Here is a 16,064-nt window from a genome sequence, read left to right as displayed (position 1 = left end):
TTAACTATTAATACTTGTTGATAATGCCCTGTAGGTTGGATGTAAGAGGGGCTGGGCTACATCGATTAGCTAACAAAGAAGTGTCCAGTTTCCACTCCTCTGGACTTTGCACAGGCACAGACTTACTGCCTTTGCCAAAATACTCAAAGTTAACCAACTCCTCTACAGTTAGAGTCCATTTCAGGCCAACGTTACTAATTCTTTAATTCATGAAAAACTCATGAATTCTAAACAAGAAACACAAGTCAAAATATTTGGGGCATTTTTAAAAACAACATAAGTGAACTACAGAGTTGTATAAACCTAGTCGAAGCATCATTACCATATGATGAGGGAATATTAGACACAGCATCATCCTATAATGTGTACCCGCCTCTGTAGAACAGCAATAGTTTTAGAAGCTCGAGAACCTCAGGAAGACATCCAAAAAAATGGATGTTTAGAACAAAGTAAGAATTACTGGAAGCTACTGACTCACCTGCAATGGAATTTAAAATTGAACTGAATATTGTAACATCAGAAAAAAATGCAACGCTAAGAATGGTGCATTAAATATACCTTTTTAAAAATCTCAATCATGACATTGAGATTTTCAGTTATTTTTCCAAGTACCAACTTCTAAATACAGACAATGTAATGATACCATGCTAGCACATGGCACCTAAATTCACGAATACATTGCAGATAAGTGATATCCTTCCAAATTACATTCAACCAGAAGTCTAAGTCAAAATTAGTCTATACAAGGTGGTTTTGTCTACACCTCACTGCCAGTGTTTTTGAAGGTGGTCCACTGAAATCACAAAAATAACCATTAAAATATGATGAGAGGCTGTCACTCTTTCATGTTGTCCTAAAAGATGCTTTAACAAAAAAAAATGGTCTCTTTTGTCCATTATGAAGCAGACAGAGCACACATCTTAAACATGTTTTCCCCTGACCCTTCTATGATTACTGGTATACGATTAGCAGACAGCACCTGCTTAGCTTAATCAATGCTGGCTAAATGGAGGGGAAGTCACAGGACCTGAAGAGTGTCAGCCTCTTTCTCCCTGTCATCACTGCATCAGAAGATCCCTTTGAAACTGCAAATCAGATGCAGACAGCCTTAATCTTTGCTGCGGGTGTACTCTGGAGGTGATGCACAGCCCAGGGCTGCTGGTTGGTGGGGTGACTCCCACTGCTAGTCATATAACAAGATCATACTGTCATATGCAGCTCCTCTTAAGGCCAGGTAAGATTCTGATGTATGTGCTAGCAGGGGATTTCATTTCTCCTGGCTTCATATTTCCATATGAAAGAATCACCAATAGGAAAACACTGTGGCTTCTCCCCATTCCTCTGCAGAAGAGAGACAGACTTGACTGATGGGTTTGGGAGAAGTAGCTAAGTAAGGTGGTTCAATCCCTCTGGTTCCCTCTTTAGGTCTGCATCATCCCAGCCAAAGAGAGGACTCCAGTCACTGCTGCCATACCACAGTGGCCTGTCCCTTCAGAGAGGCCTGGAGTCCTGCCTGAGATTAGGTGAGCAGATGTATCTAAATCAGGACTGACATGTTGCAAACCGTGGGTTCAAAAATCTCATTCTCTGTTGGCTTAATCAGAAATAAAACTGATTTTTTTTAATTTCAGTCTGTCTGTACCTTGTTTTTCAGTTGGTACTTAATTCAGGATTGCAGGAAAGGGGTGTCACATAATGATCCCCTAATATCTTTCTTGCCCCTGTCCCTCATGGTGTCTGCTACTACTCATGGCTCTCTACCAGCTGCCTCCTGGGGTGAGAAACAGTCTAGGCTCCTTCCTCTCCCCCTCATCAAAAGCAGTCTCACCGTGGCTCACTCCCTCAAGGGCTTGATTACAATTATCCAGCCATGGGACTGATCAGAAAAGTTCACCCCAGCAACAGGCTATCTTGCCAGCATTTCACCTCTAACCAAGGATTTTCAGCCTTCTTGAAAGAGGGTATATCAAGAGCCTGCTGATGACCCTTTGGATGCACAACCAAAATATGCATTTGCTCTCCACACAGAGAGATCCAGTTTTGGTCCAGACTCTAGAAGACAGACAGCAGAGGCTAAACTTCTTGATCCCATCTCCTCTCAAGAACAAAATTATAGCTTAATACTGCTGTTTTCAAAAACACCAAAAAAGAGTTATTTGGGGAGCCAGGCATATTCCTTTACATGACACCATACCTTTTATCCTGCTCTTCTTGGCTGTCACTTGCTTTGCTTACAGACAGCAGCCTCTTGTCTCGAGGAACCTAGAAATATGACCAACCATTGGTGAGACTTACACAGACGCAGAGCTAGAGACTAGCATAAGCAAAGAAACTGAAATGACATGTTCTCCGGGAGAAGGTGGCAAATTTGCTATAGGCAGGCGACGGTTAAAGGTGAATAGCATGAGTGGCAATGACAGTGCATCAGACACAAACGGGTGATGACAATCAAACAGAAGGCCATAATGATCACGGTTCTGCTATGTATCTGCCAACACATGCAACTCTACCTGGACCTGACCACCCCCAAGCCCACCTCACCTTGGGCATGAATGAGGGGAAGGAGCACCATGAGTGGAGGGTGAAACTGGACCCAGAAACAGACATAAATCATCTTGGATTTATAGGAAGCATCCTCTCAAATAACAGGGACAAACCTCCACTCTGATGAGGGACTTCAGGTGCTGACACAGAGGGGAGCAAACTGGGCATGGGCCTGCACTGTGCAGTGGGAGAGTGGCATCCAATATACCCGGACCATCCTTTAACCACCACCCCTCCATAGCTTGTAGCCTTGCTTCCACAGTTTTTCTTCTAATGTACTTTTATTATTGTCTTTGCAACCACAGTGCCAACACATTACCTGAAAGATGAGTGAAAAAGTGCTACTAGAGAAAAGAGATGCCCCTATCCAATCATCCTACTGCAGCACAGATCATTCACTAATCTCTGCCACAGTTTTCAAACACATGAATAGTAGGTTTAGATTTGTTTGTGCAGTTGGTTGGCTGGATGTTTTGTTTGTTTTCATTTTTGTGGTTTTTTGCTACATCTCCATATCTTCGTGCTAGCCAAACTCCTTTACATCCCAATGCAACCTTCATTATGTTGACATAAAAGAACCTTTATGAGAAGCATCCCTCTTCTGGATTCTTCTAGAAATTGTTATGGTTTCCACTCACTTGGATATATATGCAAGCCCAGTCAGCTGGATGAGGGAGGCAGCATAGCAGTAAAGACCTAGACCTGAATGTCTGGGTTTGAATCTCAGCTCTACCACTAACTAAACTCTGCCTCACTTTCCCCATCTATAAACCATGCTTAATGGCAGTCCTACGACTCACAGTGTTTTTACTAAAATTAAATGAGTTTTTTTTTTCAAAGCACTTGGAGTATCTGGTACTTTATAAGTATTTGTTAAATAAAAATAAATCAATTGTAAGTCTTTTGTTCATGTGTCAATATTGAGGGTCTACAATGTGCCAGACATTGCTAAGTGCTAGGTGGAAATGAGCTGAATGAAACATAATTCCTACCATTAAGAGAAGATGATGACAGATAAACATAAACGTTCACAGCATCATTATTCACAACAGCCAAAAGCTAGAAACAACCCAAATGGCCGTCTACAGATAATGAATAAACTAAATGTGGTATATACATACAATAGGATATTATTCAGCCTTAAAAATGAAAACCTGATACATGTTCTAATGTGAGTCTTAAAGACATTTATGCTAAATCCCATGTGACTCAAATCCATCCACTTCCCTCTGGATGTTTTCCTCCTGGTTCTCAGCCTCTGACATCTCTTGCCTGGGCTACTGCATCAGCCTCCCAACTGGTCTCTCTTCTCCTTCACTTAGTCCCAGCAAATCCATTCTGGATCCATTAAAAAGATCCAGAGTGATCTTAAAAATACAAGTCTAATCCCATTATGATTGTACTTGAAATTCTTCAATGCTTTCCATTTCTTGAAAACATGACTCCAAAAAGCTCCCACCTCAACTTGGGCAGACCTCATCACTGCTGTATCACACTGTATCTCAAACACGCAACGCTCCTCTCAGCAGAGCCATCAAAGTCTTCTCTGACTTTGGATATCCATTCTACCTCCATATCTATCACCACCTGCTGGATGGTCAGCTAATTAGTGAATATTTGTTGAATGGATGGATGGACTGATGGATATACAGATGGACAGACAAATAGATGGCTATATAAATGGACAAACAAGCAAACCAACAAACTGGTTTCTAGCACTGCATGGTCAACAGAACAGATGGGAACGAACTAGCCAAAGAAGCATATTTTCAGGGGCGCCTGGGTGGCATAGCGGTTAAGCGTCTGCCTTCGGCTCAGGGCGTGATCCCGGCGTTATGGGATCGAGCCCCACATCAGGCTCTTCCGCTATGACCCTGCTTCTTCCTCTCCCACTCCCCCTGCTTATGTTCCCTCTCTCACTGGCTGTCTCTATCTCTGTCGAATAAATAAATAAAATCTTTAAAAAAAAAAAAAGAAGCATATTTTCATAGAACTAGAATCAAATAATAATGAACCACCAGCTCCCTCAGGGGAAAATGAAGTAAGATAAAGTGAGTCAGACCACTTTTAAAATTCACTAACTAATGAAATCTGTTCTGTTTTTCTGTCATGCCTGAAATTCATCAAAAGTTCACACTTGACTTTGGAGCTGCTACTGATAAGTAGCTTGAACTGATAGAAAACTGGGCTTCGATTTGAGTCCCTAAACTTTGAGAATTCTAGCAATTTAGTTATTTTTAATAGATCCCATTTAATATGCTTTGAAGGGATTTTTAAAAATTTGAACCCATCTTTTTTTTTTTAAGATTTTATTTATTTTCTGACAGAGAGAGTGTGCACAAGCAGGGGGAGGGCCATTTAGGCGCCCTTGAACCCATCTTTAAATGGGAGTTCAAAAAAGGCAGTTTCTAATGGTGGACAGGTTATGAACTGAATTGTGTCCCTGCAAAGTTCATACGTTGAAGCCCTAACCCCCAATGTGACTGTACTTGGAGACAGGGCCTTTCAGGAGGTAATTAAGGTTAAATGAGGTCATTAACAGTGAGGCCCTAATCCAATACGACTGAAATATACACACAGAGAGAAATACACACCCACATATGAGCACACAGCCAGAAGGCAGTCATCTGCAAGACAGGAGGGAAGAGAGGCCTCCCTGGAAAACAACCCTGCCAGTACCTGGATCTTGGACATCCAGCCTCCAGAACTGTGAGAAAAAAAATTTCTGCCGTTTAAGCCCCCCAGTCTGTGGTATTCTGTTACGGCAGCCCTGCAGACTAATAGAGACAGCATAATGGAATGGAATTAGGAAATGTACAGTATCGTCTTGTGACCTTGAGGAAATCCCACTTAGTGGCCTAAACTATAAAATATAAAACCTGATGGGCTTCGCTGCAGTGATCCTGTGGTGATAGTTTAAAAATGTACATGAAAAGACTTTGAAATGTATGAAGCATTATACCAAGGTATGCCTTTGCAGTTTCCAAGGACACAGGTCACCATTTCTTGAGTGCCTGCTACGTGCCACACACTCCTCTCTCTGACAAAGCCCACAACTGCCCCCTGAGGGGTGATGTAGTCCAACCTTAGGGTGTGTATAGCACTTCCAAAGAGGTATAAAAACATCTATAGAATTTAAGTGATAATATGGCAGTAATTGTTATAATTATTTAACTTCCCAAAGCATACTCAAAAAATAGAATCTATTTTTTCATTAATATTTTACTTCACACAGAAAGGTCTATTCTCAACGTAGATTTAATTCTGTTGCAACTTAAATGCCATCATATGTAAGTTGTGAATGTCAGAGATCTGACTAAGGCCTGAAAATGATCGTTTGCACACAGTTTTGGGAAACAAGACTAATTCTTGAAAATGTTTCAAACAAAAATATAATAAAGCTTGTGTGAAATAAAAGGAGCCATGTAACTCTACTCATCCATAAACTCTCAGGAAACATTTTATTTAAATATTTCATATCCTAAATTAATAAATTAATCCTGAAAAATATTAATTCAACAGAAAGAGTTATAGACTTGGCACCAAATTGAGTTTTATATAAACTCCCTATTCTGCATCTCAACATATTTACGGATAAAAATGTTTCACCTTTCCTTTAAATATCAGAAAAATACAAGAGGACAGGTAACTAAGTACCATATTTACTAATAATTATCCTCTGAACCTATGGGAAATAAAATACATTGCTTTCATAAATTATTAAGTATTTTGTTTTGAGGTATACTTCTCTCTTCATTAATACAAAAGAATTACTACCTAATACAGATATCTGAAATGATATCTATTTCAGTGATGGAATAAAATCTATTTTTAAAAAACCAGAACAATATGTCTTCAAAATATATCTTGATATGTTTCTTCAACATCTTACAAAACTACTAACCAACATATTAGTTTAATATAGTTATAGCCACAAAAGTAAGTTGTCAAGACCCAAGTGATTACATCAGGGTCACATTAATGGTAGGAGATCTTTGGAAAGTACGAGAACTCTGGTTTAGGAGCAAGACAGGAAACGACATGACTTGCAAACATGGAGACTGCCGGAAGGACAGAGAAAGCAGGAAACAGACAGGAAAACATGAAGAGACTAAAGCTTACTAAAAGGAAAGTTGTTCCTCTTGTGTGATCTCATGATGGAGGGAGTGGGGGAGGCGGGGACTCAGTTCTTAATCTAAAATAAAGCATTCACTGTGCCCAACCAGCAAAATAAACACAGCCATTCTCACCTTTGTGCCAATTCCCAGCATAAACCAGTGGTGTTTACAATCAAAGCTGGCAATAAATCTCCTCATTCAGTAAATACATGTTGATTTTTTATACTTCACCAATGCTAAGGGACCAGGTCAAACCTTTCTAAGAGACAGACCACTGTTTCTCGTTAGGTTTCCTGAAATACTCCTGTTTTGAGGGTATTGCATGGCAGGTATTTCTGTAACGTAAGTGAATTATATTCACTTTGTTTTAAAGGTTTTTCAAAATAAATATTTAGTACCCATCAAAACAAATGAAAACAGGGTTATAACAAAATTAGGTTTTGGAGTTGCTGCAGAAGTCTACCACAAAACATTCATTGGAATATTCCTTATAAAACTAAAAAAAATCAATAAATCTAGAAATCTTGAATGTTCTTATAAAATGAGAAATCTAAAAGCAACTTAAATGCCCAATAACTGAATGATGGCTAATTAAGGTACACCCGCAAAGTGTCATTTTTTTTTAAGTAATCTCGACATCCAACCTGGGGCTCAAACTTTCGACCCTGAAATCAAAGAGTCACTTGCTCTACTGACTGAGCCAGCCAGGTGCTCCTGTAATATTTTTATTCACCAAAAACCATAAAGTGAAAATGGCAGCAAGGAAGCATTTGCAATATGGTATGAAGTAGGAATTACACGGAGATAATACGTATGCATGTGAACAGAGGACAAAGAAATAACGATCCCAAAATGAAAACTTCCTCTGGGTGGGTGGTGAAGTTGTGCTCCACTGATGGGAGAGCAGGGAGGCAACGAGAACAGGAGCAGGCTGAATTCCAAAGCGAGCGTGGAAATACTCTGTTCTCTCCCCTCTTCCCACCAACGACGAGGGGCGTCTCTGGGGGCAAGCAGAGGAGGGAGGCAGGGCTGCGGGATCTACCTTGTAGTAGTCATATAGCAGGCCGAGGGCAGCAGCACTGTCCTCGTCACCATTAATGCTCATCATCGCCTTGGTGGCCGCCGTCAGGGGATTCTCCAAATACGACTTCCAGGCTTCATCCTCACTGGTGTAGGCTCTTCGGGTATTGAACGGAGGGTCACTGGGCATGGGCACTAAGGCCACCAGTCGTTTATTACTTGAAAGCAAGAGAAATGTGAGGTTCATTATCAGGGAAATATTCCTTTTCCACTAAAAATACACACATTACATGGTTAATCTGGACTTCCCTGGAATGGAGAAGGGAAGGTTAAAACTAAAATGGCTGCCACATGGCATTTATAAAGCCCCCAGGCCTCTAGACATAATAATGGTCTTTCAAATGTTGTAGAAGTACTGTAAGTTGATCCCCTTCACACTTGATTTTTTCACATTGTCATTCTAGGAGCCAAATCATTTTTATTTGACTGTTCTTTATTAATATTAGAATGTATGTGACCCTGTGGGGAAGCAGGTTTCATTTAACTCTGAGTTGTAATTATAAATAATATGTGCAATACATTAAATATAATCAATACATTAGCAATTACTAAAAGCTTTTACCAAGTTTATTTAATCTACATTTGAAATTGCTTGCAAATTATAGACCAATCCAAGTCTCTTAATTTAAAAAGGGCAGCAGAAGCTACTTTGTAAATAAGACATATTGCTGATATGCTGCATAATAAGGATATGAAGCAACACCCAGACTCTATATGTGATTCCTGTGTTGCCACAAGGTCGTATTATATTTAAATGACAGAAAAGCTCCAGGTTATAAAATCCTCATGGAGAGTGAGCAGAGTATCTAGAGAATTTTCAGTAGATACAGAAAGGGGTTGGAATCATTTATCAATCCTAACCAAGCCAAACTTGGGTAAAGTAGCAATTGACCAGACAATTTCTTGCAGAGTATGTGACAGTGACTCAAATACCCAACACCTATGATAGTCCTCAGCAGCTCTCTGGGCCGGGACCCCCGGTGTAAAAGAGCCTAGAGAGGCTTTGGCACTTGCCTCTTGGCCCTCTACTGTTTGTTCATTGAAACAGAACCAAAACGTAAAGATGACATATTGTATTTCAATAACAGCTATAACTCATAATAACACAACACGGACAAGCAAGTGACAGGACCGGTGAACGCAACACCTGAACTAATGAATGGAAATACAGCCACCATGGATCCTCTACGGTCACTCAGCTCCAAAAGAGGTACCTTTTTGCTGACATTCCTACAGGACCTTCCAATGGGAGATGGTCTCTCAGCTCACTCTGTGATAGAGAACTGGCATGCACTCTCAACAAAGACTGCGTCGAGGGCCCTTTCTGTGCTGGCATGGTGCCATGTACTGGTGTAAGATCAGAAAATGGCACTGCCATTGTTGGTAAGATCTATCATATCAGGGAGTGAGGGTGGGAAATCCACATTTAGTGGAGTGGAATTCTTTTTTTTTTTTTTTTAAAGATTTTATTTATTTATTCGACAGAGATAGAGCCAGCGAGAGAGGGAACACAAGCAGGGGGCGTGGGAGAGGAAGAAGCAGGCTCATAGCAGAGGAGCCTGATGTGGGGCTCGATCCCATAACGCCGGGATCACGCCCTGAGCCAAAGGCAGACGCTTAACCGCTGTGCCACCCAGGCGCCCCAGGTGGAGTGGAATTCTAAGCTAGATAGTCGCCAGGCCGGATTTCAACTCTGCCAGTAGTTTGGTGAAACCATTTGGGAAGAAAGAGACAATACTGACCCAATTGCAAATGAAGTGGATTAAAAGGGTCTAATGATGTTTCTGGAAGTAAAGGGGAAAAACCCTGGTGGAAGGGTTTACTAACCATGAGATGGGGTGTTGACATGGACCAGCAGTGGGTACTGGAAATGAGTCCTTGCTCACCATTTACAGAGGTAGAAAACTGTCTAAGTTGCAGCCTTTTTATGCCTTAAGTAAGGACAGCAATACCCACCTTAGTTAGGTCACAGTGGAACTGTGAGAAGCAAATAACGTAATGGAGAAAACAGCTCTGCCAACTGCACTGTGCTATACAAATAGCAGGTACTACGATCACTGCACAGTTCTTTGTTCCTGTGAAGTTTGTACATGCACCAATTCTTGGTAAAGTCAATTATAACTGAAAAGTGTTAAAGATAACCATGTTAGAGGAAAACTGAAGTTGTTCACTTAGCGATATTCCATAAGTATTTACTGAGAACTCAACAGGTGCCAAGCGTTATACTTGTCATCAAGGATGCGGTGGCACATCAGACAGACCCCATCCCACTGTCCACATGGCTTGCGGCCCAGTGAACAGAAGGCACCACCATTACAAAAGCAACAGGTGTGAGAAAGGGAAATGGACAGTGTCATGAGGGTACATGACAGAGGGGACCAATCTATCCAGAGGATCAAAGAGGAACCAAAGTTTTGATAAAGACCTGAATGTAGGAAATGTGTTGGTCCACGCTGAAATGGGCAGAGGTGGGAAATACTTTGTAAAGGGAAGAATGTTTTGGTAATTTGGAAAAATGGAATTTTCTGACAAAGGAGAACATTTGTATTCATTTTGGAGTCAGCCACAGAAATTTATATATTCTAACAGTAAAATAGCATTTTCTTGTTGTAAAAATCACTCATTTATACAGCACAGGGTTGGACTTGGGGACAGAAATGTTGGTGACATCCTGAGAGTCTATCAGTGGAAGAAATGAGGCCTCTGGGGAGAACCAAGAGAGCAGAGGTGGTAAACCCAGGTGTGGCAATGCCACCACCGCCCCTTCTGCGTTGTTTAGCTGGGGTCACCCTAGGTGATTCTACCACTTAGTGGGGGAAGCAGCAAATTCTGAAACCTAATCAGTGCCCATGAGGGTCCAGCCATCACACACACTTCCTAAAATGCTCAGTCCTACAGGAAGGAATGAAGAGCTTCACGCTATCTGCAGTGACCTCATCATCGAAAAAAGATTTGGATCATATTCTCTTTGATGACTGAGAGAAGCACATATTGCCAGGGGAAGGAAGGTGTTAATTACAATGCTGGCTAATTTCCAAAAGTTTAACAGGAAGTGCCAGGCTGAAGGAGAAGAGCCAACTCCTGGTTTACACTAAGTGGTGTCCTGATTCACCGGAGAGATTTCTCTTCAAGTCTTCCTTCTTAAAGTCCCTACTCCCCCCTGCTGAGTCTTCTGGATTGCTGATTTCACTGGCTCCTAGCACAAATGTTCAGTCATAAATTTAGATTCAACAGCCCTTCCCCTATGATGAAACGGCTGATGAATCTTTACATGATTAGTGGAAAGAAATAGTCTGGGAAAGCACAACTTTACTAGCTGTTTCTTTTCACATTTTTGATGGCCAAAGGAGCCTTTTATGCCCTTTCCTTTAACTGCATAATGACTTTGGTTTTGTTTGTTTGCTTTGGGGGGGGGTGTTGCTTTTTGGTGGTTTTTGTTTGTTTGTTTGCTTCATAGATTATAATCCCTCTGGTACAAAGCATTGCTGAATAAAACTTGGTTTAATAAAAAAAGAATAATCTCTGGTACGCTAAGCAAACATGTAGATTTACAAAGAAAGAAAAGTTCCACAGAGCAGGTTTTACCAAAGTTTGGAAGGCATTCTGAAGCTGAGTTTCATCATCATTCTTTTGGAATGGCAGCTCTACTTCAGCTCTGGTCAACCTTTTAAATATTCTTTTTGTAGGTTTAGGTATGGCACGTTCTGGGTAGCCTCAAACACAGAACTGTAAACAGCAGCTATAAACTTGATCCCTGGTCCTGCTTTGGAGAAAAGTTTAGATTAACACCTGAGGGCATTCACAGCAAAGCTAAAGGCCATGTTAGGTCACACACAAAACTTCTTGTTCCCATTTTTTTGTCTTTAATCCACTACTTCACTTTGTGGATGTTGGGAGAACAGTTGAGAGATGAGTCATCAGCGGAAGTACGGAAAGAGGTGGGGCGGTCATGCCAATGAGATCACAACCAGAGTCGGGAGAAGCTCCAGATCACTCCACCAGAGGCAACCTACCCTCCCCCATAAGCATTAACAAGAGTCTAATGCAGGAAGGCTTTGCTAGGGAGAAGCCTAGAAACAGCAACCTCTGACGTCTTTACCTTCTAAAAATATGTGTAGTAATAATTAATAAATCCAGACATAAATCTATTGCACTTGAGACCACGAAACAAAAATGAGGACATGACATATTCACACAAATTATCACTTTAAGTCCATTTCTCATCATCCGTTTCTTTCGTAACTTCTAGAAAGTAACTGGTTTTTGTGCTTTTTTGTTTTGTTTTATTTTGTTGTTGTTTGGGGAGGGGGGGCGTCAATCCAGAAGAAGGGTGGTTTTGGAGTTCAATAAATCTCAGTTTTAATTTCAGTTTTGTCAATTATTGAATTTAGATGAGTTACTTTCCTTCTCTGAGCTTCTATTTCTTCGTCTGTAACATGATACCAATCTTTCAGAGCTGTTCTTAAGGAATAACTCAGATATTTACAGATGAAGTGCCTGGCACATTACAGATAAAAACTTCAATTAATAATATTTAAAAGTATTACTTACTTTTCTGTTCAAAATCCAACAGACTGTTTTCAGTTTTTAATCTCCTCGCATTTTCTAAGACATTTCTTACTTCTGTAGCATCTTGCCTTGTGTAGCTTCCAAGACATCGTATGAAGGGGTGGTTCTCCTCTGCAGCCCATCATTCTTTTCTAGCTTTTATTCCACCTCAACTCTCCTCTAGTTCCTCTAATTCTGACAATCCTGGAGCCTTTGCTCTTTTGTCTCCACCGCTGATTCTTCTGACTTTCACTGATCCTCTAACCTTCATAACCAACAGATGTATATTGCCAGAGAGCCAGTTTTGCACTTTCTGCTTAGATGCTCCGTGGTCAACTTCAACTCAACCTATCCAAACTAAGCTAATCATTATTTCTCAGTTGGGCGCTCCTCACCGTCATCTGTCCCTGGTCATATAGAATAAAATATTTTGCACTGGTTTAAAATACAGACTCTGGAGCCATATCACCAAGGTGTAAATCCTGCCTGCACTACTTACTAGCTGTGTAGCCCTGGACAAGTTAATCATTCTGTACATCAGTTTCCTCACCTGTAAAACTGGGATATACCCCCCAAATGAAGCAGAATAATAATATCTATTCCCTGGTGTTTTTGTCAGAATTAAATACAGACACAGTGTAAAAGCTGCATACATGTTAGCTGTTGTTATTTCTCTTTGTCCCTTCTACAGAATCCGTTACCATACCCAGCCTCACAGCTTTAGTCTTCTCTCTTCTTGCCTCCAGCTAGTCTCCCTATCCTTCAACTTTCCCCTCTTCAATCCATATTGCAGCCCTGTGGAATAATCTTCCTAGAACACCTAAGTATAAGTTGGAGTTTCAAGTACAATACGGGGAATGGGGGGAGCTGTATTTTTCATGTTTTCTAAAATCAATTTATAGCATATTTGTAAAGTTGGTTGTGAGCTATAAAGTGCTACACAGATGAAAGTTGCCTTAATTTTAGGAAGCATAATTGTAAATTTAGCAAGCATTGATCATATGTAAACTATCTTTCTCTCACCTCCTAATTCTCACCTTCAAGTTAAACAAATTAAGGATTCATTCTTCTATTCTTCTTTAATGTGAGCTACATCATTAGGAAACATGCAAACCAGAGGCAAAACAGGGGGAAGACTAAAATCCAATCAGTAAAGGTCCAATACTCATGGGCTGTCCTCCTACCTGTTGTCCATCATACTCAACACTGACCTGAGTTGGGGGCAAAAGGATTTTTCCACCCAGGACAAGCCACTTCCCTCTCTCTCAGAAGTGCAGCTTTTATAGAATTCTCAGGATTTCATGTTATATCCTCTACTTCAATCTCCCCCTCCATCCGCCCCATCCTCACCTCTTTCTTGTTCTCCCTCTCTCTCACACATACACACAGCCTTTATCTTGAGATAATATGAATTCTATTCTCCACATAGACTATTTTATCTTATACTCTGAGTGTTCAACTCTTGGGGCTTAGTCTTCATCTACTCCAAATCTTGTAGCTGATGTATTGTAGCTGATTACTGGCATATAATCACTTCAGTTTCCTAGGGAGGGGGATGGAGGTGGGGGCAATATTCAGACCCTAAACTTAAGTTTCAAGATGTGACAATTATTCTTTCTTTTGGAATCTTGCTATTTTCTCCATTAACAAAATAATACTTGCAAATGGAAACTGATGAACCAATCATCCTAGCCAGGGTTAATGTCACAATTTAAATGCCAACAGTGTTAGTCATTTCACTGCTGTCTACTCTCAGTAATATCCCTCCTTTTGGTGCTTGCTAGAGGAAATCACAAGAGATAGCAGACAGTTTTCATGTTAGAACAAGAGTTGAAATTTATTAGGAAGTATCTACACTGAGCACTTGTTCTTAATGACTCTAACCTTAGCCCTTGACCTAATCCATCCAGAATTTGAGGGAAATGAAATGAATCCATAAGCCTGGGGTGATAGTGATAATCTTTATATTAATGATTGTTATGTTATAAAAAGAAAAGATCCAAATAGTTCAGTGGACATAGTATAATGCCCTCCACCACGTAAAATGCATAGCTTTTAAAATAATAAACTGTAAAACAAAACTTAAGTTTATTGAAAATAAGATGGTTTCATTTTAGATATACTCATTGCAAAATATGCTAATTCACTGGTTGACACATAATACCTCTCCCTCCCCTCCTCCTTCCCTGGTCCACCTGCACCTCTCTGTCTCTCTCACTGGTGCCCCAGCTTTGCTAGTACCCTTAATCCACCCATTAAGTAATCCAGAACTGAGATGGAGAAGATTAGGAAAATAATTAAGAAGCAGAAAAGGCACACATAAAGCACTAGAAACAACCATAAGGAGAAAGATACCACAATGGGAAGTGGAAGGAAGAGGACAAGAAAGAATTACAAAATGAAAAGAATTTGCAGAAACTCAGTCTATGATATAATTAAAACTGGTTAATGTTTGTGTGTATGTAAATCAAAATTCAAAATTCAAAATTCAAAATTCAAAATGTTAACAGTAATCGAAGGTGAGTTTTTATCTGCCTCTTTCTACTTTTACACTTTTCAAATAGTGTTCAATAACAATAAGTCACACATACTTACTGAGCACCTCCCATATGCCCCTAACATGGGTTAACCATTTATTCTTTACAATAGCCTTAAAGTCAGGCATGATAATGATGCCCTCTACACAGATGAATACATTGAGCAGGAAGTGCTAAGTCATCTGCCCAGGGTCACAGAGCAGTCAGCTTAGACCAGAACTGTATCCGAGTGTGAGCTCTTAAGCATCCTTCCCTTTTGCCACTTCTTGACTATGCTCTACTTTCATAATCAGGAAAAAAAAAAAAAGTTACTTGAAAAGAGGGAATTAGGATATAAAAGTCCAATATGACAAGGGATTTCTTCCACAGAAGTAAATGAGAGGATGTCCGAATTTAAGGTATAGAAAAACTAGAAAACGCTTAACCGATTGAGCCACCCAGGTGCCCCAGAATTTACTTCTTAAATACAGAGGGAGTCAGCCTTTGGGGGGCTCTAGGACAAGAGAGAGAAATTACTTGGTTAAATGCCTAGAGTAACTTCAAACTACCAAATGGGAACAAAGAAAAAAATTCAGCTTAAAACAGGAAAATTCTCTCATGTGTTCAAGCCCCACCCTACCCCCTTGGACCTCACTTGTACATACACGAAGGAATCTTCCAGGCACCCTCACCACCTGTGGCTGGCCACCCCTTCCACTAAAGAAAACAGCCCACTCTGGGAAGAGTGCACTCCACTCAGCTAACAAACCCCACCAGCTCTGACAGATGAGTAGACAAACTCTTCACTTTTAACAGGAGAACTAAAAATCACTAGATATTTAAGGAAACCTAACATGAATGAAAGAGAACCCCAAGATGAATAAAACAGCTTACCAATGAGGAAAATAATGTTGGATACAAGAAATAATGTTAAAAAAAAGATACTGCAACTACAAAGCAAATGAAGGTTACTATGAAAAGGAAAAAAATCACAGAACAAGATACATAATTTCAGAAATTTAAAAAAATTGTATAAGGGTTAAACTGAAAAATAATTTTAAAAAATTAATAACGTGGGGGCGCCTGGGTGGCACAGCGGTTAAGCGTCTGCCTTCGGCTCAGGGCGTGATCCCGGCGTTATGGGATTGAGCCCCACATCAGGCTCCTCCACTATGAGCCTGCTTCTTCCTCTCCCACTCCCCCGGCTTGTGTTCCCTCTCTCGCTGGCTGTCTCTATCTCTGCCAAATAAATAAATAA

The 16,064-nt window shown here is 40.4% G+C and overlaps 1 protein-coding gene across 4 annotated transcripts in view; it reads right to left on the bottom strand.

Annotated features, from left to right (window-relative positions):
* Positions 1–16,064, bottom strand: part of GRHL2 (grainyhead like transcription factor 2) — a 155,842-nt gene that overhangs the window by 103,569 nt on the left and 36,209 nt on the right. For 3 of the 4 annotated variants that reach the window (XM_019810127.2, XM_034668387.1, XM_019810124.2), the window contains exons 2-3: positions 7,705–7,900; positions 2,195–2,262 (exon numbers count right to left, since the gene is read on the bottom strand). In XM_019810127.2, coding sequence (XP_019665686.1) covers positions 2,195–2,262; positions 7,705–7,900 — 264 coding nt within the window. Of the gene's footprint in view, positions 1–2,194; positions 2,263–7,704; positions 7,901–9,698; positions 9,852–16,064 lie in introns of those variants that run through there. The other variant, XM_019810132.2, reaches the window with a different exon arrangement.

Source organism: Ailuropoda melanoleuca, chromosome 9 (assembly GCF_002007445.2).
Source record: "Ailuropoda melanoleuca isolate Jingjing chromosome 9, ASM200744v2, whole genome shotgun sequence".
Lineage (NCBI taxonomy): Eukaryota > Metazoa > Chordata > Mammalia > Carnivora > Ursidae > Ailuropoda > Ailuropoda melanoleuca.
This window is presented reverse-complemented; position numbering and strand designations above follow the sequence as displayed.